The 23,868-nt window shown below is 47.3% G+C and overlaps 2 protein-coding genes across 13 annotated transcripts in view; one reads left to right on the forward strand and one right to left on the reverse strand.

The window, feature by feature from the left end:
• Positions 1–4,805, forward strand: part of tmem221 (transmembrane protein 221) — a 21,809-nt gene extending 17,004 nt beyond the window's left edge. The window contains exon 3 of the mRNA XM_078198630.1: positions 3,830–4,805. Coding sequence (XP_078054756.1) covers positions 3,830–4,326 — 497 coding nt within the window. The 3' untranslated portion in view covers positions 4,327–4,805. The remainder of the gene's footprint in view (positions 1–3,829) is intronic.
• Positions 1,489–22,719, reverse strand: borcs8 (BLOC-1 related complex subunit 8). Of its 12 annotated transcripts, none has more exons than XR_013495551.1 (7): positions 22,646–22,719; positions 21,085–21,197; positions 16,083–16,147; positions 13,158–13,265; positions 9,837–9,864; positions 6,720–6,799; positions 1,489–2,127 (listed from the first exon to the last, which is right to left on the reverse strand). XR_013495551.1 is itself a non-coding variant. In XM_078198633.1 (6 exons), exons 1-6 carry the CDS (start codon positions 22,710–22,712, stop codon positions 2,041–2,043), a joined length of 462 nt encoding a protein of 153 aa, XP_078054759.1. In that variant the 5' UTR covers positions 22,713–22,719; the 3' UTR covers positions 1,489–2,040. The 12 variants fall into 12 exon arrangements, 8 of the variants coding, with proteins under 8 accessions (XP_078054759.1, XP_078054764.1, XP_078054762.1 ...); XR_013495550.1 differs by having other exon boundaries at positions 9,837–9,922; XR_013495549.1 differs by having other exon boundaries at positions 9,837–9,949.
• Between the last annotated feature and the right edge of the window lie 1,149 nt (positions 22,720–23,868).

Here is a 23,868-nt window from a genome sequence, read left to right on the forward strand (position 1 = left end):
CTCCTTAGATCAAATCTGTCTTTCTTGTATAGGTCACCTGACTTGGACGTCTCAGACCTGGACTTCAGCAAGCAGTGGATATCCCTGTTCAACCAGTTTCCGGTTGGGAAACATGCGGATTTACTTCTTTGGCACACAATCTTCTACACACTTACTAATGAAGTCAGTCGCTGCAGTGGCGTACTCGTTCAGGCTGGTTGCAGAGTTTTTAAATACTGACCAGTCCACTGACTCCAAGCAGCCCCGTAGGAGATCATCTGATTCCTCAGACCAACATTGCACAACTTTCTTTGATAGATTCTCCCGCTTCAGTTTTTGTTTGTAAACCGGGAGCAGGAGCACAGCCTTGTGGTCTGATTTACCAAAGTGTGGGCGGACAATAGAGTGGTAGGCATTATTGATATTTGTGTAGCAGTGGTTTAGGATGTTTGGGCCTCTGCTGGAACAGGAGACGTGTTGGTGGTATCTTGGTAGGACATGCTCGAGCTTCGCCTGATTGGAGTCCCCGGCCACGATGAAAAAGGCCTCGGGATGTTTCATCTCAAGGCTATTTGTAATGGTGTATAATTCGCCCAGCGGGGTCTTCACGTCCGCGTGGGGAGATTTAAACTGCTGTCAGGGTAACAGAGGTGAACTCCCACGGGAGGTAGTAGGGGTGGTATTTTAGTGCCAGGTATTCTAGGCCTGGGGAGCAGAAACTCAGTAAGAAGTCCCACAACACCAGGCTAAAGTCCAATAGGTTCATTTAGTAGCACAAGCCACTAGCTTTCGGAGCACTGCTCCTTCATCAGGTAAGTGGGAGTTCTGTACACAAACAGGGCATATAAAGACACAAACTCAATTTACAAAATAGTGGTTGGAATGCGAGTCTTTACAGGTAATCAAGTCTTAAAAGTAACCTGTAAAGACTCGCATTCCAACCATTATTTTGTAAATTGAGTTTGTGTCTTTATATGCCTTGTTTGTGAACAGAACTCCCACTTAACTGATGAAGGAGCAGCGCTCCGAAAACTAGTGGCTTGTGCCACCAAATAAACCCGTTTTATAACTTTAACCTGCTGTTGCGAGACTTCTGTGTTTACCCCAGTCCAACGACGGCATCTCCACATCAGAGCAGAAACTCGCCAGTGTTACTACGTCTAGGCAGCACAAGGTGTTGATTAGGAGGCAGATCCCATCTCCTCTAGCCTTGCCTGAGGCCGCTGTACGGTCCATTCGGTGGATTGAGAAGCCCTTTGGTTGTAGGGCACAGTGTGAAAGGGACAGCACAGGGTGATAGAGTCATGGTGGGGGAAAATTTAGCAGAAGCCTATTGCACTAAACAGCTTGTTTCTGTAAAATCTAAATCTAATTCTATGTAGTTCAGTGTACTGAACGCGAGGATTGGAGGGGGGGGGGGGGGGTGAAGAGGCCTAATGAGAAGTTCTCTAATGTGTGGAATGGGGTCGCCTGCACCAAAGATAGAAAACCATCTCGTTACCAAGGCAATTTGATATCTCCATTTATTTATTACAGTACGCATACAAAGGGTGCGAATGGTTAATGCAAACCCATAGAAGTAACGTCAGATATTCTCCCAAAGTCAGCCCCTTCTCTCAGCAGGCTCTACATCCCGAGATCGGGAGTGAGGATTTTTAAGCAAAGGAACCATAAAACCTCGTACAGGAAATAAAACTGTACACTGTGCCTTATGGACAGGCTGTAGATAACTCGGAAGGTAAAGGAAGCTGCTTTCCTTTACACAAACTCAAAACACAGAGCAGACAATGCCTTCTCCGTCCTCTTATACAATAGTGCAAGTTTTTTTTGGGACAGAGAGGCAGACTGCTGGGGTGGGTGCATCTCATCTGCACGTGTGACTTAACTTGTCCAAAATAGTGCTTCCATGCTGTTGTAAAGTGCTGATGGGAAGGATTCGAAGCAGTTTCCTGGTAAAAGCAATCTTCTGCAAAGTAACGAGGTTTTTTATGCGCTTGTGAAAACACATATACAAACAGACACACGTGTAAACACACCAGTGCCGACAACTGTCCATCTCCTTCAGAACCGTATCCCGTCTGATCCCTTTTCTTCGCATGACCCAGAATGAGCTTTGCGACCATTGTTCACTGAATACACCATCCAACACTGCGGAGAAACCAAACAATATATCAGCCCCATTAGTGTTAGACCCGGGGGGGTAAACATCTTGCTGGGTAGATACTGACCCCATAAAGACACAGTGTCCCTATCTCGGGTTGCGCCCGGCGCACCAGCTGGAGCACTAGAATTAGCCTCAGTACCTGTGCGCCGAGGGTGAGGGGGGAAGTCAACTAGGGTGAGTGCTTATGGAGTGTTAAACCTGCCACCTTCTGAGTCTGAGCGCTGACCAATCTCAGCCGGCATCTTTAAGTGATGAAAACTTTGAAATGATGCTTTGAGAGTTCAATTTAAAAAAATCTGGAATTAAGAATTATGAAACCATTGCTGATTGTCAGAAAAACCCATCTGGTTCAGTAATGTCCTATAGGGAAGGAAATCTGCCGTCCTTACCTGGTCTGGCCTATATGTGACTCCAGAGCCACAGCAATGTGGTTGACTCAACTGCCCTCCATTGCCTGCAACTAGGGATGGGCAATAAATGCTGACCAGCCAGCGATGCCCATGTCCCACAAATGAATAAAAAACAGCAGGAGGCCATTCAGCCCCTCGTGCCTGTTCTGCCATTCAATTAACTCATGGATGATCTGTCTTTGAACTCCATTTCCCTTGCCTTCATTCAGTCTCATTAATATCCTTACCAAACAAAAATCTCTCCATCACAAATTGACATTTTCAATTGGTTTCCAGCATCTGCAGCTTTCTGGGAGAGAGAGTTCCAGATTTTTTACAAGTCTTTGCATGAATTGCCTCCTGATATCACCCTTGAATGGCCTGGCTCTAATCTCAAGGTCATGTCCCCTTGTCTGGGCTTTCCCCACCAGGGAAATGGTTTCTCTCTATCTATCTTCTCAACTCCTTCAATCATCTTAAGCACCTCAATCAGATTCTCATACTCTAGCACACCAGAAAATAGAAGAGTAGTCTGTGCAACCCACATAATTTAACCATTTTCGCTCCCAGTTATATTCAGGTGAGTTTGCAGTGTAACCCATCAGGCAGTTTAGTGCCCAAGATTTAAGGTAGCACAAATGTACCCTTACTCACTCAAGGCATAGAGCTTTACTCCTAGATGGCCGCAAGTGTTACATGGGGATAATGTAGAGGGAGCTTTACTCTATCTAATCCTGTGCCGTACATGTCCTGGGAGTGTTTGATGGGGACAGTGTAGAAGGGGCTTTGTATCTAACCCTATGCTGTACCTGCTCTGAGGGTGATGAGGACAGTGTGGAGGGAGCTTTACTCTGTATCTAACCCCGTACTGTACATATACTGGGAGTATTAGATGGGGATAGTGTAGAGGAAGTTTTACTCTGTATCTAACCCCGTGCTGTACCTGTCCTGGAAGTGTTGAAGGCAGTATAGAGGGAGCTTTACTCTGTATTTAACTCCGTACTGTACCTGTACTGGGAGTGTGTGATGGGAACAGTGTAGAGGGAGCCTTACTCTCTATCTAAACCTATGCTATACCTGCCCTGGACGTGTTTAGTGAACAATGGAGAGGGTGTTTTCTCCTGTTATCGAACCTGGCAAGATGTGTCTGATGTTGCCATTCAGTAGACACAAAAACAATGGATTGAAAGTAGTAGCTTCTGGCCATTTTCCCCAGTGACAGTACTGGTGCTTGGAAATTTTGATTGTGCATTATTCTCAGCTCTGTGGGACTTTACATACTGCCCTTTTCTTCCAGCTCTCTCCATTTACGTGCTGTTGGAGTTTGAAAATGAGAGCGCAATAGCAAGCGCCAGTGTCCTCGCTGCTGGGGTGCTGATGCTCTTCTTCATCATCATCCAAACCCTGGTGAAGGCTTGGTGTGTTGGCAAGGCCAGACTCCCGGAGCGTGGCACCACTCTGTTCGAGAATAACCGGACTCCGAGAGGCGGCTGGCCCGAGAGTTCAGATCACAGGGAGGAGGAAGAGGAGGAGGAGGAAGATTCACACTTGCCCGCCTTCCACAGAGAGACCGCCTATGAGCGCTACCGGGAGCAGAAGGCCTTTTATGTGGCCACTTCGGCAAGACATGCTGGCCCTGCAGCAGCGGGGAGGGATGGATACGGGCGTACGCGGGCAGTGTCGGCGGAACGTAGCATGCCATGCGTCGGACCCTGGGACGGGGTGACGCATGAAATGAGGCGGGTACTGGCACGCAAGGGAAACGTCTGCAGGAAGGACTCGACGCTGGTCTGAGCCCAGTGTCCCCAGCAATGACCAGAGAGCAGCAATTGGCAATATTGGCACAGATTCCACAGGAACAGGCGTGACCCCGTTAGTGAAGCCTTTCCGCAACACCACCCCCCCCCCCCCCCCCCTCACCCTTTTGATCGGAGATAGATTTTGGTCTGAGTGTTTCAGGGTGTGCATGGCACAGGCAATGGGGCATCTGGTAACTCGGTGAATGATAGGATCAGGCATTGAGAAGGAAAACAGGGAGTGATGGAAAAGTAAATCGGTCCAGTTAAAGACAGAAAGAGAGGGGAAGGAAGATTGGATTAAGAAAAAAGCTTGGAAAAATATAGACCGAAAAGAAAGAAAAAGTTCACTTTTTAAAATTTCTAACAATTTACTACCGACAGGAACGGGACTCCACAGTTTCAATGGTTCCCTTTGAGGGCTAAAGTTGTTGATCAGGAATGTAAATTTTCTCATTAAAAGTTTCTTACATTATGTTGCAGTCTTAACTTTTTACAGCGAGTTTAATTAATTCATGGAATGCAGCAATTTCACAAAACTCATGGGGAAATGGCGGGTAAGCTACCATTTACATACAGCTAATGGCAGAGCTGTGCAAACTGACCAGCAACTCGTGGTGAACAGCAGTGCACTGGGTACCTCTTCCTCACCCCAAGTTGCTGGGACAATTTCCACTTCGATAAATGCGAACCCCATGAAATGCATCATTATTTTGGAAGCAGTGTTCGGACCAATTTCTTCACAGGCGAGAAATCCCACCTTTATCAGGAGTGAAAACAAGACAGAGCCAGCACTAACACAGGTGAAGAAATTTACCACCTTTGATGACTGACCAGGGCATCTTTTTTTAAACTTAAAACAAACGCAAGTAGAATTAATCGAATGAGGACAAGAAATGTCTGAGGGCTGCCACATTTTAATCAAAGATAACTGACTCCTTTTGCAAATCCTGCAAGATGTCAACACGCTGCTCGACTTTGGAAGGAATCACACCCCAACCCTTTCCCCAGCTGTTAGTGGGAATCTTTGGCAGCTTTTCAATTTTCACCCACCGCCCCCCCACCATCTCACAGCCCAGGGGGACTGAGGCTGATCTAGTGGGAATATCCCCATCACTTCCCCTGGGTGAGATGAACTATGATGTGGAGATGCTGGCGTTGGATTGGGGTAAACACAGTAAGAAGTCTCACAACATCAGGTTAAAGTCCCAACAGGTTTATTTGGTAGTACAAGCCACTAGCTTTCGGATCGCTGCTCCTTCGTCAGGTGAGTGGGAGTTCTGTTCACAAACAGGGCATATAAAGACACAAACACAAATTGAGTTTGTGTCTTTATATGCCCTGTTTGCGAACAGAACTCCCACTTACCTGACGAAGGAGCAGCGCTCTGAAAGCTAGTGGCTTTTGCTACCAAATAAACCCGTTGGACTTTAACCTGGTGTTGTGAGACTTCTTACTGTGCCCACCCCAGTCCAACGCCGGCACCTCCACATCATGGCTTAATCTCAGCCAGCAATCCACTGCTGTACACCATTATACCATACACTGTTACACACCCCACACAACTTTGTTATATCAAGTGGTAATAGGTTTGGGCTCATTTCAAGCTGTGTTTATTTGGAATTCCAATATCTTCTGCACCCCCCCCCCCCCATCTCAGGACTCTGACCTGGACTGCTGGGAAGCATAAGCATTTTATGGTTATTTGGCCTTGGAAGGCATTGTATCTGAGCGCCAGGCTTTTCCTCCAGTTTTTACACAGAGAGGTTGACATTTTCCAGCAGCAATTATTGAATATTGATCAAGAGCAGAACAGTCCCTAGCTGATGCCACCTTGACACTCCCAGAAACAGACAAAGGAAACGATTAGGTTTGGCTGTGATGCCCTGTGTAGTCAAACAGCCCACTAATTCTGTCAAAGTCAAAAGCTGGATCATAACTATTTGAGTGGGCTATTCTACATCATGGAGCATCACAATTTTGCACAGTTCTCTCACAATAGATACACACACGTTCCAGTAAGGTGGTGGGTGGGGGGGGGGGGGGAGAAGAGGTTTGAGGGTCATGCCAACAGTGATTGGCAGAAGCTCAGAGTCCAAATGTTCTGAACTAACTGATACCCTCCTCCCCAAGCCTAGGCCTTGTTGCAGGCCTGTGGAACCTGCCTGTCAATCTGGCTCAGTACTGTGGCAGGTGGTGAGCTCATGAGCCGTGTTGCCATGAATCCGAAGGAAGGGATTAATTCCTAAAATCGACACACAGGAGGGCCACACATCACTCAATGAACACCCAACCTTGTTCATCGGGTCAAGTGGAGATCAGGTATATTGTGGGTGAAGCGGGTGGTATTGGGAAGGGTTGATGACAAACAAATGGCTGCCTGTAGCTCACCTGGCTTTCTGAAGATGAGAATGATGCTCAGACGACTCATTCTCTTCAACCCAAGCCCAGGACATTCTTTACATCACTTCCTGCGATGGATAAAAAAAAATGGCATGGTAACTGCTGTCCAATCAGAAAATAAAACACCATGCATGTGCATAGGTTAAATTTCTTCCCTGTTGAAAGTGCCCTCATACTGATGTTTCCCCAATACTGAAAGTAAGGCAAAAGGGACGTTGCTAGCTGTGGACATCAAAAGAAGGAGAGATTGATCATTTGACCAGTCAGTGATTCTTGGACAGTGATAGGTTAGATCTGTTGGGTGACGATCAAGTTAGCCAGGAACCTTCAACTTATCACAACTGTCGCTGAGTTATCTTTCAAAAGGATTGACAGTGGTTTATAGATCTCCATTACAGCACAGATGGAGGCTATTCAGCCCAGCGAGTCCAAGCCAGTGCGCTGTGGAGCACTCAACCCCCTGCTCTATGCCTGTTTAAAGTAAAGTTTATTTGTTTATTAGTGTCACAAGCAGGCTTACATTAACACTGCAGTGAAGTTACTGTGAAAATCCCCTCGTCGCCACAATCCAGCGCCTGTTCGGGTACACTAAGGGAGAATTTAGCATGGCCAATGCACCTAACCAGCACGTCTTTTGGACTGTGGGAGGAAATCGGAGCACCCGGAGGAAACCCACGCAGACACAGGGAGAATGTGCAGACTCGGACAGACAGTGACTCAACATCTAAGAAAAGTAATATGGTGGTTATGTTCCTGGACAAGTAACCCAGAGGATTGAGCTAATGGTCGGATACTCCAGTTTAAAATCTCACAACAGCAACAGAGAAATTTATATTTAGTTAATTAAATACTAAATAAATGTAGTTAAATTGGAATTTTAAAAAATTAGTCTTAGTAATAGTGACCATGAAACTACCAGGATGCTGTTTTAAAAAAAACCCATCTGGTTCATTAATTTTCTTTTAGGGAAGGAAATCTGTATTCCTTACCCAGCTGGTCTAGAAGGGACTACAGAACCAGGCACAATGGTTAGCATTGCTAGCTTACAGCGCCAGAGACCCGGGTTCGATTCCCGGCTTGGGTCACTGTCTGTGTAGAGTCTGCACGTTCTCCCCATGTCTGCGTGGGTTTCCTCCAGGTGCTCCGGTTTCCCCTTTCAGTCTGAAAGAAGAGCTGGTTAGGTGCATTGGCCGTGTTAAATTTTCCCTTAGTGTACCCGAACAGGTGCCAGCATGTGGCGACTAGGATATTTTCACAGTAACTTCACTGCAGTCCTAATGTAAGCTTACTTGCGACTAATAAATAAACTTTAAACGTTAAGATCCACAGCAATGTGGCTGACTCTTAAACGCTTGCTGAAATGGCCCAGCAAGCCACTCAACAGACAAAAAAAATGGCTCACCTTCTCGAGGATAAAGAACATAAGAACTAGGAGCAGGAATTGGCCATCTGGCCTCTCGAGTCTACTCCACCATTCAATAAGATCATGGCTGATCTTTTGGTGGACTCAGTTCCAGTAACCCGCCTGCTCACCATAACCCTGAATAAGATGATGTTGAGGAACAGGCGATAACATTCACATTTGAGTTGATAACTTTCAGCTCATCTTGAATTCCAATGCTCCTTCCACAACCTCCTTCAGGATCTCAAAACTTCTCAGTCCTCCCTTTCTGGTTGAGCGGGTTCGGTCTAAACCCATTGGAGTTTAGAAGAATGAGAAGCGAGCTTGTTTAAACATACAAAATGGGCTTGACAGGGTAGATGCCAAGAGGACACTTTTCCTCGTGGGGGAATCTAGAACTAGGCAGCGCACTTTCAAAATGGAGGGTCTCCCATTTGAGGTGGAGATGGGGAGAAATTTCTTCTCTCAGAGGGTCATTAGCCTTTGGAATTCTCTTCCCCAGCCAACACTGAAACAATTCGAAGCTAAGTTAGACAGGTTTATGATTGCCAAGGCAGGCAAGGGTTATGGGGACTAGCAGGAAAGTACAGTTGAGACCACAATCAGATCAGCCAGGTACTTAATGCATGGCAGAGCAAGCACGAGGGGCCGAATGGCCTAGTCCTCTTCCTAATTCTTATGATCTAGTGTTCATCTTCCTTTTAGTGGCCTTTTGAAACCCGAGCATTATCTTACTACTTCTCGATTTGTCTCATCTTCTCAACTCCTTTCGAACTTTCCTGCCCCGCTTTGCAATTTAACATAATACAGTGGTGCCAGGCCCACTTGCTCAAGATGTCTAAATGCCTCAACGGTCCCTGTTAGGAGGTCAGCTGGGCTGTGCTGTTCTTGCTCCTGCACCCGCACACCCAGCTTACTGATCAGTGGAGAGTGTGGAGGTGATTAACAGCCTGTAGGGGGGAGGAAAATAGGAGAGAAAAATATAACTCTTGGCACTTTAGCAGACCTTCCAACTTTGAAGTAAATTTCACTGGAGTGGGTATTAGAGCCAAATGCCAAGGATTGAGGTGTGACCAAATTGACCAAGGATTCAAACATTGCTTTAGGCCCGCAGAAGTTTCAGCCTGCTAGTAATCATTCATTCGACTGGATCTGATGCAAAATTTCAACAAAGCAAAAATCAAATATACAACAAATAAAATTTGGCGGCACGGTGGCACAGTGGTTAGCACTGCTCCCTCACAGCGGCAAGGACCCAGGTTCAATTCCGGCCTCGGGTCACCATCTGTTTGGAGTTTGCACATTCTCCCCGTGTCTGCATGGGTTTCCCCCGGGTGCTCCGGTTTCCTCCCGCAGTCCAAAGATGTGCGGGTTAGGTGCATTGGCCATGCTAAAATTGCCCCTCAGTGTCAGGGAGATTAGCAGGGTAAATATGTGGGGCTGCGGGGATAGGGCCTTGGAGGGATTGTGGTCGGTGCAGACTCGATGGGCCGAATGGCCTCCTTCTGCGCTGTAGGGATTCTATAGGCATGGCAAAGGCACATTGACGGTAAAAAAAACATTTTAGGTCATTGCTCAAAAAATGTGACGAGTTGGAAGGTTTGCACGAGTCAAGTATTCAAGATTCAACCGTGCTTGAAGCTGTGGAGGCCCCAAGCCTGGCAATAGATTTTGGTTCGGCTTCCGATTTCAGCAATACTAACCTGGAAAGGGAGGGGTGCACGCTTGGCTCTGCACTCAGGAAGAAGAGAAGGAGGGAGGTTCAGGAACTGTCTGTGTAACAACGGAACTGTAACAGACACTCACATCACTAAAGCTGCATGCAGCGATGGGTAAAAAGAAAATAAAACACAAATGCAACACAAACGCTGGAGTACTGAGGATACATTTTAACATCGTGGAATTTAAATCAATTTATAAGCAGGGCACAAACTTGACCCTGCTGCACATCACAATCTAGTTAGCCCTTCAGATTCTGGCTGTCTCTCATCCCACAAATGCAAAGATAGATAGCTTTCTTTCGGAAAGTAACATTTTGTGACACAATGGAATAATTTGAGACATGAGGTGTGATGAGTGTAGCATGCTTGGGAAGAAAAAGCTAACTGCACCAATGGTTTTCTCAGCTCTCCACCACCGAGGGATTCCCTGCCTCATGTCAAAACAGACATACGGATAGCAGGAATAGGCCATACACCCCCCCACTCACCATTCAATAAAAGCACAGGCTCCACATTTCTGCCCTATCCCCACATCCCTCGATTCCCTTAATGTCCAAAAACCTCTGTATCGATCTCAGTACTGAACAATACTCAATGACTGAGGATTCACGGTTCTCTGGGTGAGAAAGTTCCAAAGATTCACAACCCTCCCGAGTGAAGAAATTTCTCCTCATCTCAGGCCAACTACTAGTAGGAAAAACTAGAACCAGAGGGCACAACCTCAGGCTAAAGGGACCGTCCTTTAAAACAGAGATGAGGAGGAATTTCGTCAGCCTGAGAGTGGTGAATCTGTGGAACTCTGCCGCAGAAGGCTGTGGAGGCCAGGTCATTGAGTGTCTTGAAGACAGAGATAGATAGGTTCTTGATTAATAAAGGATTCGGGGGTTATGGGGAAAGGCAGGAGAATGGGGATGAGAAAAAGAAATCAGCCATGATTGAATGGCAGAGCAAACTCGATGGGCCGAGTGGCCTAATTCTGCTCCTATGTCTTATGGTTATGGTCTAACCCCTTTTCCGGAGACCATGGCCTCCCAGTTCTAGGCTGTCGTGCCAGAACGAAAACTGCCTCTCAGCATCTACCCTGTCAAGCCTCCAAGTATCACCTTCTTTGCTTTGAAACTTCAGGAAATAAATGCTCATTCTACTCAATCTTTGGGTCTGTTGTGGCATCAAGAGACTGACTCCTCAGATTAGTCCATTCGTCAAAGACTCCCATTATCATCAGCCAGAAGTTCTGCACTATTTCCATTCAGTGGCCCTCTATTCCAAAGTTCAGGTAGACATAGACGTAGGAGAGGATGGCACTCTGGTGCGATGCCTCCCATAAAATAACTTCTTGGCACACACATTCGAGATTCGCTAATGAAGAATGACCACTTTTACTGCGGTATGAATGAACAGGGGAAGTTTCCCTTGAACAGGACCCCAGCAAAGTAGGGCTTATCAGACGTTGGATGAGGCTGTTGGGGCCGGGACAGGGTAAATCCTTAATTTCTTCAAAAGATGAAACTAAAAAGCTCCTGGTAGACGCACCATTAATCTCACACTGACTGCAAACAGCAGTTCCATCGTCTTCAATCACTGAAGATTGAGCAAAGCTTTGCCTGGCATGGAGAGTGTGAAAGTGCAGATGGTTTGACGCAATTGATCAGTCTCTGCATAGAGAAAGGTTAGAGGTTTCCCACGCACGCCCTCCACCCCAAACTACTTCATAGTCAGAACATTGAATACAGGAGTTGGGACGTCTTGAAGAAGTAGTACAAGACATTGGTAAGGCCACACTTGGAATACTGTGTGCAATTCTGGTCACCCTATTAGAGAAAGGATATTATTAAACTGGAAAGAGTGCAGAAAAGATTTACTAGGATGCTACCGGGACTTGATGGTTTGAGTTATAAGGAGAGGTTGAATAGACTGGGATTTTTTTTCTCTGGAGCATAGAAGGCTGAGGGGTGATCTTATAGAGGTCTATAAAATAATGAGGGGCATAGATTAGCTAGATAGTCAATATCTTTTCCCAAAGGTAGGGGAGCCTAAAACTAGAGGGCATAGGTTTAAGGGGAGAGATACAAAAGGGTCCAGAGGGGCAATTTTTTCCACACAGAGGGTGGTGAGTGTCTGGAACAAGCTGCAAGAGGTAGCAGTAGAGGCGGGTACAATTTTGTCTTTTAAAAAGCATTTAGACTGTTACATGAGTAAGATGGATATAGAGGGATATGGGCCAAATGCAGGCAATTGGGACTAGCTTAGGGGTTTAAAAAAAAAAGGGCAGTATGGACAATTTGGGCCGAAGGGCCTGTTTCCATGCTGTAAACTTCTATGACTCTATTTGATGCAGGGCCGCATCGTAAGGCCGATGGAGGCACAGGACATAGGTTAGAGGCGTCAATGGGAAGAGAGACACTATATAAAAAGAATGTCATCTGATGCCATAATAGACACTCAGTACTCACAGAACTTAAAACAACTACAAATAAAAACATTTCAAATCAAACATCAAACTATATAATCCCCCAGGAGGTTTCAGTAAATCAGCACTTCATCACCTTCATCTTGCTCATCTATTGCTCTCTGTATCTATTAAAAAGTCTAGTCCAGGTACCACACTTCCTGTCAAGAACTCACTTCCAATTGTTGAAAAGTGTAACCAAAAATAAGTGATATGCACAGTGGTTAACACTGCTGCCTCACAGCGCCAGGGACCTGGGTTCAATTCCAGCCTTGGGGCACTGACTGTGTGGAGTTTGCACGTTCTCCCCATGTCTGCGTGGGTTTCCTCCGGGTGCTGCAGTTTCCTCCCACAGTCCAAAGATGTGCGGGTTAGGTTGATTGGCCAGGCTCAATTTCACCTTAGTGTCTGGAGGATTAGTAGGGTAAATTGGTTATGGGGATAGGGTCGGGGTGGGATTGTTAGTGCAGGCTCAATGGGCCAAATGGCCTCCTTCTGCACTGTAGAGATTCTATTCTATTATCATTATTGTAAATTGCTATGTCAACATGCCCCATTCAATTTTCCTATCAAACTATAGGCTCTGGACACGAAGTGTACTGTGAAATGACTTGCTATCCCCCCTACACTGCCCCTCCCAAAGTTGTCAGGTCATTTTAGTCAAGTCAGTCAGTTTTGGCTAATGCAGTTTCTAACTTCACCTCAATACGCGAGGCTCCATGACTACCCAGGCCTGAGGTGCTGCTTTTAGTGATTCCCCCTGACACACACCCAAGCTGACAGTGAGATGATTGAAATTAAATGAGGCTGGAAAGAATGGGTGCACCAAGCAGAACCCATGACCCTCACAGTACCTGCGGCTCTGAAGAGAGCTCATCTGGTCCTTGATGCTGATGGCTCGTCGGAGCAGCCCCTCGATATTCTTGAAGTATGCCCCACTGTTGGACATGCTCTTAACAGCACTATACAGGGAGTGGGGAAAATAAAGCACAATTAATCCCTTCAGGATAGATGCCAGTAGCACCTTGTATGGAATCAAAGGCTTCAAGTCTCTGCTCTAAAAACTAGAGCAGGTAATCCAGGCTGACACGCTCCATGCAGCACTGAGGGAGTGCCGCCCTGCCGGAGGTCTTTTAGATGTGACATTAAACCAAGGTTCCGTATCTAACCCCATGCTGCACCTGTCCTGGGAGTGTTTGATGGGGACAGTGTAGAGGGAGCTTTACTCTGTATCTAACCCCATGCTGCACCTGTCCTGGGAGTGTTTGATGGGGACAGTGTAGGGGGAGCTTTACTCTGTATCTAACCCCGTGCTGTACCTGTCCTGGGACGGCACGGTAGCAGTGGTCAGCACTGCTGCTTCACAGCTCCAGGGACCTGGGTTCGATTCCCGGCTCGGGTCACTGTCTGTGTGGAGTTTGCACATTCTCCTCGTGTCTGCGTGGTTTCCTCCGGGTGCTCCGGTTTCCTCCCACAGTTCAAAGACGTGCGGGTTAGGTTGATTGGCCAAGATAAAATTGCCCCTTAGTTTCCTGAGATGCGTAGGTTAGAGGGATTAGTGGATAAAATATGTAGTGATATGGGGGTAGGGCCTGGGTGGGATTGTGGTCGGTGCAGACTCGATGGGCCGAATGGCCTCTTTCTGCACTGTAGGGTTCTATGATTCTATGGGAGTGTTTGATGGGGTCAGTGTAGAGGGAGCTTTACTCTGTATCTAACCCCGTGCTGTACCTGTCCTGGGAGTTTTTGATGGGGACAGTGTAGAGGGAGCTTTACTCTGTATCTAACCCCGTGCTGTACCTGTCCTGGGAGTGTTTGATGGGGACAATGTAGAGGGAGCTTTACTCTGTATCTAACCCCGTGCTGTACCTGTCCTGGGAGTGTTTGATGGGGGACAGTGTAGAGGGAGCTTTACTCTGTATCTAACCCCGTGCTGTACCTGCCCTGGGAGTGTTTGATGGGGGACAGTGCAGAGGGAGCTTTACTATGTATCTAACCCCGTGCTGTACCTGTCCTGGGAGTGTTTGATGGGGGACAGTGTAGAGGGAGCTTTACTCTGTATCTAACCCCGTGCTGTACCTGTCCTGGGAGTGTTTGATGGGGGACAGTGTAGAGGGAGCTTTACTCTGTATCTAACCCCGTGCTGTACCTGTCCTGGGAGTGTTTGATGGGGGACAGTGCAGAGGGAGCTTTACTCTGTATCTAACCCTGTGCTGTACCTGTCCTGGGAGTGTTTGATGGGGGACAGTGCAGAGGGAGCTTTACTCTGTATCTAACCCCGTGCTGTACCTGTCCTGGGAGTGTTTGATGGGGACAGTGTAGAGGGAGCTTTACTCTGTATCTAACCCATTCTGTAATTGATATGAGAATGCTGCCATTATATGCCCCTCTCAGGTGGTAAGAGATCCCACACTTTGAAGAGCAGAGGATTTCTCTCTGGTGTCTGTACAATAACTATCCAACTGACACCTGTAAAAGGTGCACATTACTGTTCAGAGTAAAGGTCACCTTCCTGATTGCAAATTGGTTGCTACATTTCAACAGTGACAACACTTCAGAAAAGTATTTCATTGCCTGTAAAATGCTTTGAAAGTTGCAAGTTTGCTTTTATTTTTTTCTAAAATGGTTACATTTCTCCAGCTGAAGAAATTTCACTTCAATGAAATAGTCAGACTCTGACTTTTCACCTCTAATACTAGAGTCGATGCTGGGACTGACAGCTGGGAGGAAAATTTACTCCTGTTTGGTGGCCACAAGGATGTCGCAATGTTAAATGAGTGTGGGTTTCAACTGAGGTATTAGCGGACATGGACACCCAGCATAAAACATGGACACTCAGCTCACTCAGAGGGAGACCATGGGCCAGGTGAGCTGGTGTGGCAACTGGAAAAATTGTGTAATTCAGAGGCATGGGACATGAATCTCTGGCCGTTCACCCAGCAGGATTCTCGGGTCCCGCTACAGTGAATGGTGATTTGGCTGAGCGCCAAATTCCCCGTCCTCACTGGCAGCAGCTGTGGGGCGCGAACGGCCGAAGAATTCTGGCCTTATTCTGTACCTGTCCTGGGAGTGTTTGATGGGGACAGTGTGGAGGGAGCTTTACTCTGTATCTAACCCCGTGCTGTACCTGTCCTGGGAGTGTTTGATGGGGGACAGTGTAGAGTGAGCTTTACTCTGTATCTAACCCCGTGCTGTACCTGTCCTGGGAGTGTTTGATGGGGACAGAGTCGAGCGAGCTTTACTCTGTATCTAACCCCGTGCTGGGAGTGTTTGATGGGGGCAGTGTAGGGGGAGCTTTACTCTGTATCTAACCCGTTCTGTAATTAATATGAGGGTGCTGCCATCATATGCCCAAAGTGGAAAAGCGTTCTATTCCCAGCACTAACAAGTCTCACCTACATCTGTTCACAATATGGTTTCTGTATATGGTTTGATGAGAAGGTGTTACATTTATTTATCCCCTGCTTCTTTGAAGGCAGTGGCCCCTGCTGGAGTAGGAGTGCTACCAATCTGGGCAGCACATCAATATCCCACTTAAGTATCCACGTCACATCCAGTCCGGTAATGTCAGCCAGCTACCTGGCAATGGGAGCTTCACAGGCTAGCAGCTGCCTTGTTCTAATGGCCGTATATACAAGGGTTCTCCAGCCAGGAATCTAGCTAGCGAGGGGCCCAGATCATTACAGCATCTCCCTTCATCAACACTGCTTCAATCAGCTCACAGACCAGGGTTGACACAGGCACCTTGCACTCAGCACTCGTTTAAAACATTATCTTACCTGCAGGCGTATTCGACGGTATATATGGCACCTTGGCACTGCTCCTCCACTCCTTGCATGTCTGTCTGTGAGGGGAACAAAAGGAAGAAAATCTATTTGACTGACACTGCTGATTAAACACAGCATTTTATTTCCAGGATGTGGAAATTCTTCCTTTTAGAACATAGAACATAGAACATTACAGCGCAGAACAGGCCCTTCGGCCCACGATGTTGCACCGACCAGTTAAAAAAAACAAAAAAAAAACTGTGACCCTCCAACCTAAACCAATTTCTTTTCGTCCATGAACCTATCTACGGATCTCTTAAACGCCCCCAAACTAGGCGCATTTACTACTGATGCTGGCAGGGCATTCCAATCCCTCACCACCCTCTGGGTAAAGAACCTACCCCTGACATCGGTTCTATAACTACCCCCCCTCAATTTAAAGCCATGCCCCCTCGTGCTGGATTTCTCCATCAGAGGAAAAAGGCTATCACTATCCACCCTATCTAAACCTCTAATCATCTTATATGTTTCAATAAGATCCCCTCTTAGCCGCCGCCTTTCCAGCGAAAACAATCCCAAATCCCTCAGCCTCTCCTCATAGGATCTCCCCTCCATACCAGGCAACATCCTGGTAAACCTCCTCTGCACCCTCTCCAAAGCCTCCACATCCTTCCTGTAATGTGGGGACCAGAACTGCACACAGTACTCCAAGTGCGGCCGCACCAGAGTTGTGTACAGTTGCAACATAACGCTACGACTCCTAAATTCAATCCCCCTACCAATAAACGCCAAGACACCATATGCCTTCTTAACAACCTTATCTACTTGATTCCCAACTTTCAGGGATCTATGCACACATACACCTAGATCCCTCTGCTCCTCCACACTATTCAAAGTCCTCCCGTTAGCCCTATACTCAACACATCTGTTATTCCTACCAAAGTGAATTACCTCACACTTCTCCGCATTAAACTCCATCCGCCACCTCTCGGCCCAACTTTGCAACCTGTCTAAGTCTTCCTGCAAACTACGACACCCTTCCTCACTGTCTACCACACCACCGACTTTGGTGTCATCAGCAAATTTGCTAATCCACCCAACTATACCCTCATCCAGATCATTAATAAATATTACAAACAGCAGTGGCCCCAAAACAGATCCCTGAGGTACACCACTTGTAACCGCACTCCATGATGAATATTTACTATCAACCACCACCCTCTGTTTCCTATCCGCTAGCCAATTCCTGATCCAATTTCCTAGATCACCCCCAATCCCATACATCTGCATTTTCTGCAGAAGCCTACCATGGTGAACCTTATCAAACGCCTTACTAAAATCCATATATACCACGTCCACTGCCTTGCCCCCATCCACCTCCTTGGTCACTTTCTCAAAAAACTCAATAAGGTTAGTAAGGCACGACCTACCTGCCACAAAACCATGCTGACTATCACCTATCAATTCATTACTCTCCAAATAACTATAAATCCTATCCCTTATAATTTTTTCCAACATCTTGCCGACAACAGAAGTGAGACTCACCGGTCTATAATTCCCGGGGAAGTCTCTGTTCCCCTTCTTAAACAATGGGACAACATTCGCTAACCTCCAATCTTCTGGTACTATACCAGAGGCCAACGACGACCTGAAGATCAGAGCCAGAGGCTCTGCAATCACTTCTCTTGCCTCCCAGAGAATCCTTGGATAAATCCCATCCGGACCAGGGGATTTATCTATTTTCAGACCCTCCAGAATATCCTGCACATCCTCCTTATCAACTGTAATACTGTCTATTCTACTCCCCTGCAACCCAGTGTCCTCCTCAGCTATATTCATGTCCCCTTGCGTGAACACCGAAGAGAAATATTGGTTCAATGCTTCACCAATCTCCTCCGGTTCCACACATAACTTCCCTCTGCCATCTATAACTGGCCCTAAACTTGCCCTAACCAACCTTCTGTTCTTGACATACCTATAGAACGCCTTAGGATTCTCTTTAACCCTATCCGCCAAAGTCTTCTCATGTCCCCTTTTAGCCCTTCTAAGCTCGCTCTTCAACTCCCTCTTAGCCAATCTAAAGCTTTCTAGTGCACTACCCGAGTGCTCACGTCTCATCCGAACATAAGCCTCCTTTTTCTTTTTAACCAACAAAGAAACTTTTTTGGTGCACCACGGTTCCCTAGCCCTACCAATTCCTCCTTGCCTGACAGGGACATACCTATCACAGACTCGCAGTAGCTGCTCCTTGAAAAAACTCCACATGTCGGACGTTCCCAGTCCCTGTAATCTCCTAGTCCAACCTATGTTTCCTAATTCTCTCCTAATAGCCTCATAATTACCCTTCCCCCAGCTAAAACCACTGGCCCGAGGTTCATGCCTATCCCTTTCCATCACTAAGGTGAACGTAACCGAATTGTGGTCACTATCACCAAAATGCACACCAACTTCCAAGTCTAGCACCTGGTCTGGCTCATTTCCCAGCACCAGATCCAATATAGCCTCACCTCTAGTTGGCCTGTCTACATACTGAGTCAAAAAACCTTCCTGCACGCTTTGAACAAAAACTGACCCCTCTAACGAGCTAGAGCTATAACAATTCCAGTCAATATTAGTCAAGTTAAAATCCCCCATAACAATTGCCCTATTACTTTCACTCCTAAGCAGGATTGACTCCGCAATCCTTTCCTCAACCTCTCTAGAACTTTTAGGAGGTCTATAAAAGACTCCCAACAGGGTGACCTCTCCTCTCCTATTTCTAATCTCCGCCCATACTACCTCAACAGATAAGTCCTCATCAAACCTCCTCTCTGACACTGTGATACAATCTCTGACCAATAATGCTACCCCTCCCCCTCTTCTACCTCCTTCCCTACTTCGACTAAAACATTTGAACCCCGGGACCTGCAGCATCCATTCCTGCCCCTGCTCTATCCATGTCTCTGAAATAGCCACAACATCGAAGTCCCAGGTACTGATCCACGCTGCAAGTTCACCCACTTTATTGCGAATACTCCTGGCATTGAAGTATACACATTTCAAACCCTGCTCCACCCCACCTCTGCAATGCCGTGCATTGCAGTCCCCATCCATGCATCCCTCACTTTCAGCCCCACTACTCAGGATCCCTCCCCCCCCCCCGAATCAGTTTAAACCTCCCTGCATGGCCTTAGCAAATTTACCCCCCAGGATATTGGTCCCCTTCTGATTAAGGTGTAGACCATCCTTCTCATAGAGGTCACACCTTCCCCAGTACGAGCCCCAATTGCTTAAGTACCTGAACCCCTCCCTCCTGCACCATCCCCTCAGCCATGAATTCAAACCTTCCCTCTCCCTATTCCTCTCTAAACTATCCCGTGGTACAGGCAAGAGTCCAGAGATAACCACTCTGTCAGTCTTGGCCTTTAGTTTCCACCCCAACTCCATAAATCCCTGCCTAATATCCCCTTCCCCTATCCTCCCTATGTCGTGTGTCCCCACATGTACAATAACTTGTGGTTTATCTCCCTCCCCCCTAAGAGTCCTGAATACCCTGTCAGACACATCCCGGACCCCAGCCCCTGGTAGGCAACACACCAACCCTGAGTCCCTACCTTTAGTTCCGACCCTCCTATCTGTCCCCTTAATTTTATGAAGCTGAACTGATCAAAATTGCACCTGCAATGCCCTTGGGGTTCCCTGTGCCATCGACACAGTAAAATGGGTGCAACGGGACTGGTACCAACACAAAAAGAAATTGCTGTGTGCATGTGGCTGGGCGAGGCTACCCACAAGTGACTGCATCACTTCCATGGGTAATAATTCAGGTCCAGTTTGTAAATGAGAGCGTACTCTGTTACCTGTTTGTGATTGTAAGCATCCTCATGTGATTGTATGAATTCTGTTCCCTGTGTGTTTGCTCTGTAAAAGGCGCTTTTAACACGAGGAATGAAGTCAACCCTATTTGTGCAGTTCTCCCTCCCTGGACAGCAAACTGATGTCAGTGGTGAACTAGAATAATCATAGAATCCTTCCAGTGCAGAAAGAGGCCATTTGGCCCATCAAGCCTGTATTGACAACAATCCCACCCAGGCCCTATCCCCGTAACCCCACACATATTGACTGTGCTAATCTCCTTAACACTAAGAGGCAATTTAGCATGGACAATCCACCTAACCCGCACATCTTCGGCGTGTGGGAGGAAATCGGAGCGCCCGGAGAAAACCCACACAGACACAGAGAACGTGCAAACTCTACAGTGACATTAACCCAAGGCCGGAGTTGAACCTGGGTCCCTGGAGCTGTGAGGCAGCAGTGCTAACCACTGTGCCACCGTGCCTCCCCCGCTGTGCCACCGTGCCGCCCACACTAGTGGAAGAGGAGAAAGCACCACTGCCAACCTCAACCCCCGTTGTTCTCCTGTTCCCCAGTCATAAACAAGGGGTGAGGAGGTGGGCAATCCGCTGGGTAAACATCTATAAATCAGGAGAAACCGAGGCAATCCGTGATGGCTCAATGGACTCTGTGATGGCTGTGCAGTGCAAAATAGAAGATCCAGTCTTCAAACTCTGTCAATCTGGCTGATCATGGCCAGAGGGCAACACCAAGGTCAACGTGACTGGGGTTTAGTGCCTCTGAGATAGGAAAATTGGGGGAAAGAGAGGATTTAAGGGGGGTGGGTGGAGGAGGTAGAGGAAAATAAAAAACAGAAACAATCCTTCTTGTGGGTACTACCTAGGAAGTCCCGATGGATAGCTCACAATTGTGTAGAGGAGGATTGGCCACATCAGCTCCTGCAGTCAAATAGCCTTTGTTGACAGCAAATATCTAGTATTGCTGATGAGGCAGTGGGGAGGAAGAGGAGTTTTTGTGGGGGGGGGGGGGGGGGGGAGAGGAGGGGGGGGGCAGGGGGAAGAATGGGAGATCTGCCGGGGAAGTTCCTATCGGCAATGGACAATGGGGATTGCACATTTGGAGCAGATATAATTCAATGACAATCCAACAATTCCCAGTAATTCACTCACCCTCCCCTCACCTTGTGCTGCACCAGCTCTGGGAGCGATCGGCGAACGTGCTCCTGCAGTCGGTACAGAGCCAGTGATGGCTCATTGGCCAAGAAGTACATACTTTCCGTGAATTTATCTGTAACTGCACAAAAGCTAGGGATTAGACCATGGTTGACTCACGGGGCTGCCCCTCGCTCAGGCAGCCACCTCGCTCGATTTATCCGACACAGGTTATCGAGATGACTTGTATTCATATAGCACCATTGAAGTAACAAAAATATCCTGAGGCGCTTCAATTTTAAAATTCTCATCCTTGTTTTCAAATTCTCGCTCCTCTCTATAATGTCCTCCTGGTGTACAATCCTGTGCAATATTTGCGCTCCTAAAATTCTGGCCTTCTAGCCACTCTCCATTTCCATTGTCCCAGCATTGACAGCTGTGTCTCCAGCTGCCTGGACCCCAAAGTTCTGGAATTCCCACCCTAAACCTCTCTACCTTACTCCCACCTAAAGACACTCCATAAAACCTACTTTATATAGGCTTCTGGTCATCTTCCCAGCACCTCCTGTGGCTTGGTGTCAAATTACATACAAACAAGGAGGAGTAGGCCATTCAGCCCCTCAAACCTGCTCTGCCATTTAATAAGGATGGTCTGATAGTAACTTCAAATCTGCATCCCATCTACCCTCGTTAACCCATCACCCCCTTGCTTTCCTTGAATCTCTCCACCTCTGCCTTAAAAATATTCAAAGACTCTGCTTCCACCACCTTTTCAGGAGGAGAATTCCAAAGACTCACGACCCTCTCAGTGGAAAAATCTCACCTCAACTCTGTTTTAAATGATGCGGAGATGCCAGTGTTGGACCAGGGTGGACACAGTAAGAAGTCTCACAACACCAGGTTAAAGTCCAACAGGTTTACTTGGTATCACAAGCCTTCGCAGTGCTGCTCCTTCATCAGGTGAGGGCTCAATTTCTGCCCAACACCAAAATGGACCCCATCAGTCTCGAGACGGAAAAATCACAGACTCACCTGATGAAGGAGCAACACTCCGAAAGCTCGTGATACTGTAACCCCGGCTATTTACCCTAGCTAATCCCCCTAACACTAAGGATAAATTCAGCATGGCCAATCCAACTAACCCACATATCTTTGGGAGGAAACCAGAGCACCCGGAGGAAACACAGGGAGAATGTGCAAACTCCACACAGACAGTGACCCAAGCCGGGAATCGAACCCGGGTCCCTGGCGCTGTGAGGCAGCAGCGCTAACCCACTGCGCCATCCCCATCACAACAAAAAAATAAACACATTTATCTGATGGTGGCCACATCACTGTTTGTGGGATCTTGCTGTGCGCGGACTGGCTGCCCTGTTACAGCAGGGGCGCCACTTCAGCGGCTGGAAAACACTCTGGGAGGGCCTGGGGACGTGACAGGCGCTATGTAAGGGCCAACTCCTCCCTTCTGATTTTCTGTTCCCTTTTTTAAGAGCCTTCCCTGCCCCTTTAATTCCGCCTCTAGCCGCTGCTGGGGGTTTTTTGGGGGGCGGGGAGGGGGTCTGTATGAAGAGGCCCAGTTCACACCCTCACCCTTCTTCACTTTCAGCTGCATCTCCTGTTCCTCCATCTTCCACCCTGAAGCCACTTCCGGCTTCATCCCCCGGAAGTGTGCACCCATCCTGCCTCCCCCTCTGGAAAACCCAAGACCAGCAACAACAGTTCCGCCTCCCCCCCCCCCCCCCCCCCCCCACCCCCCCCACAATGCCAGGGCTTCTCTTTGACCTGATTTTATTTATTTTAATTGAAGGGTTTATTCCAATTCATGGTGATTTTTGTTTTGGTGTGGAGGATTTTCTTTTAATAACCTCCCTCCCAAAAGGGAACTGAAGTCAAAACTCATTAACTGTAATGCCTTCTCATTGTGTGCCACCAGCACAGCTGGTGTTGCCAACCCTCCAGGACTGCCCTGGAGTCTCCAGGAATTAAAGAGACATTTCCAGGACACACCTAAGAAAAACAAGATAGAAGCATTAAAAAAAATGTGAATTTTGAATACTTTTATTCATTCATTTCTTTTTTAATGGAGCGGGCAAAGAATAGGCTGTTTTACTAACCATCAAACATCATCCAATCAAGTAATGGAGAGGCTGTTCATTTTTCAATTGGCTGGTGGAAAGTAGGGCATTGCCAAGGCAATCAATGATGGGAGAGGGGGCAGGCAGTTGGCTATGGAAAGCTTTGGGATAACAGTTCCAAGAATACATCCAACCAACAATGGCAAGCCTACTAATGCATCCCTTTTCACGTGGGAGTCAGCACAGAGTGGTCGTCAGCTGTTTGACCACGGGGAGCATCACATCATAGCATGATCTGGTTCCCACTTGATGTCCATATGGAGGCCTCTCTCTATGCTGTACTAGGTTGAAGCTACAGCATCAATTTGCAATTTATGTGACAGCTGTACCGCAGAAGAGCCTCCCACAGAGGGGTAATCAAACAACATAGAAACCAGAAGCCATTCGGCCCGTAGAGCCTACTCCGCCATTCATTTTGATCATGGCTGATTAACAAATTCAATAATCTATTCCCTAATCAATTCCCTAATCTCAACCCTGCTCCCCCCCCCCCCCATATCCCTTAGTAGAAAGATAGAAACCAGAAGCAGGAGTAGGCCATTTGGCCCTTCAAGCCTGCTGCGCCATTCATTTTGATCATGGCTGATCATTAAATTCAATATCCTGGTCTCCCCTTCCCCCCATATCCCTTGATAGAAACATGAATACTAAGTAAGGCGATATGAAGGGGATGACCAA

This window comes from Mustelus asterias, chromosome 26 (genome assembly GCF_964213995.1).
Source record: "Mustelus asterias chromosome 26, sMusAst1.hap1.1, whole genome shotgun sequence".
Classification (NCBI taxonomy): Eukaryota; Metazoa; Chordata; class Chondrichthyes; order Carcharhiniformes; family Triakidae; genus Mustelus; species Mustelus asterias.

What these genes read in the sequence shown, in the direction of transcription:
- borcs8 (XM_078198632.1), bottom strand. Translation starts at nt 22,712, where the DNA reads ATGAAGCCGGAAGTGGCTTCAGGGTGGAAGATGGAGGAACAGGAGATG. An exon ending in GCAGCTGAAAGTGAAGAAGG is followed by an intron (nt 21,198 to 22,645) that starts GTGAGGGTGTGA and finishes GCTTTTGTGCAG; the next exon opens with TTACAGATAAATTCACGGAA. An exon ending in AGCTCTCTTCAGAGCCGCAG is followed by an intron (nt 9,865 to 13,157) that starts GTACTGTGAGGG and finishes TCCTGAGTGCAG; the next exon opens with AGCCAAGCGTGCACCCCTCC.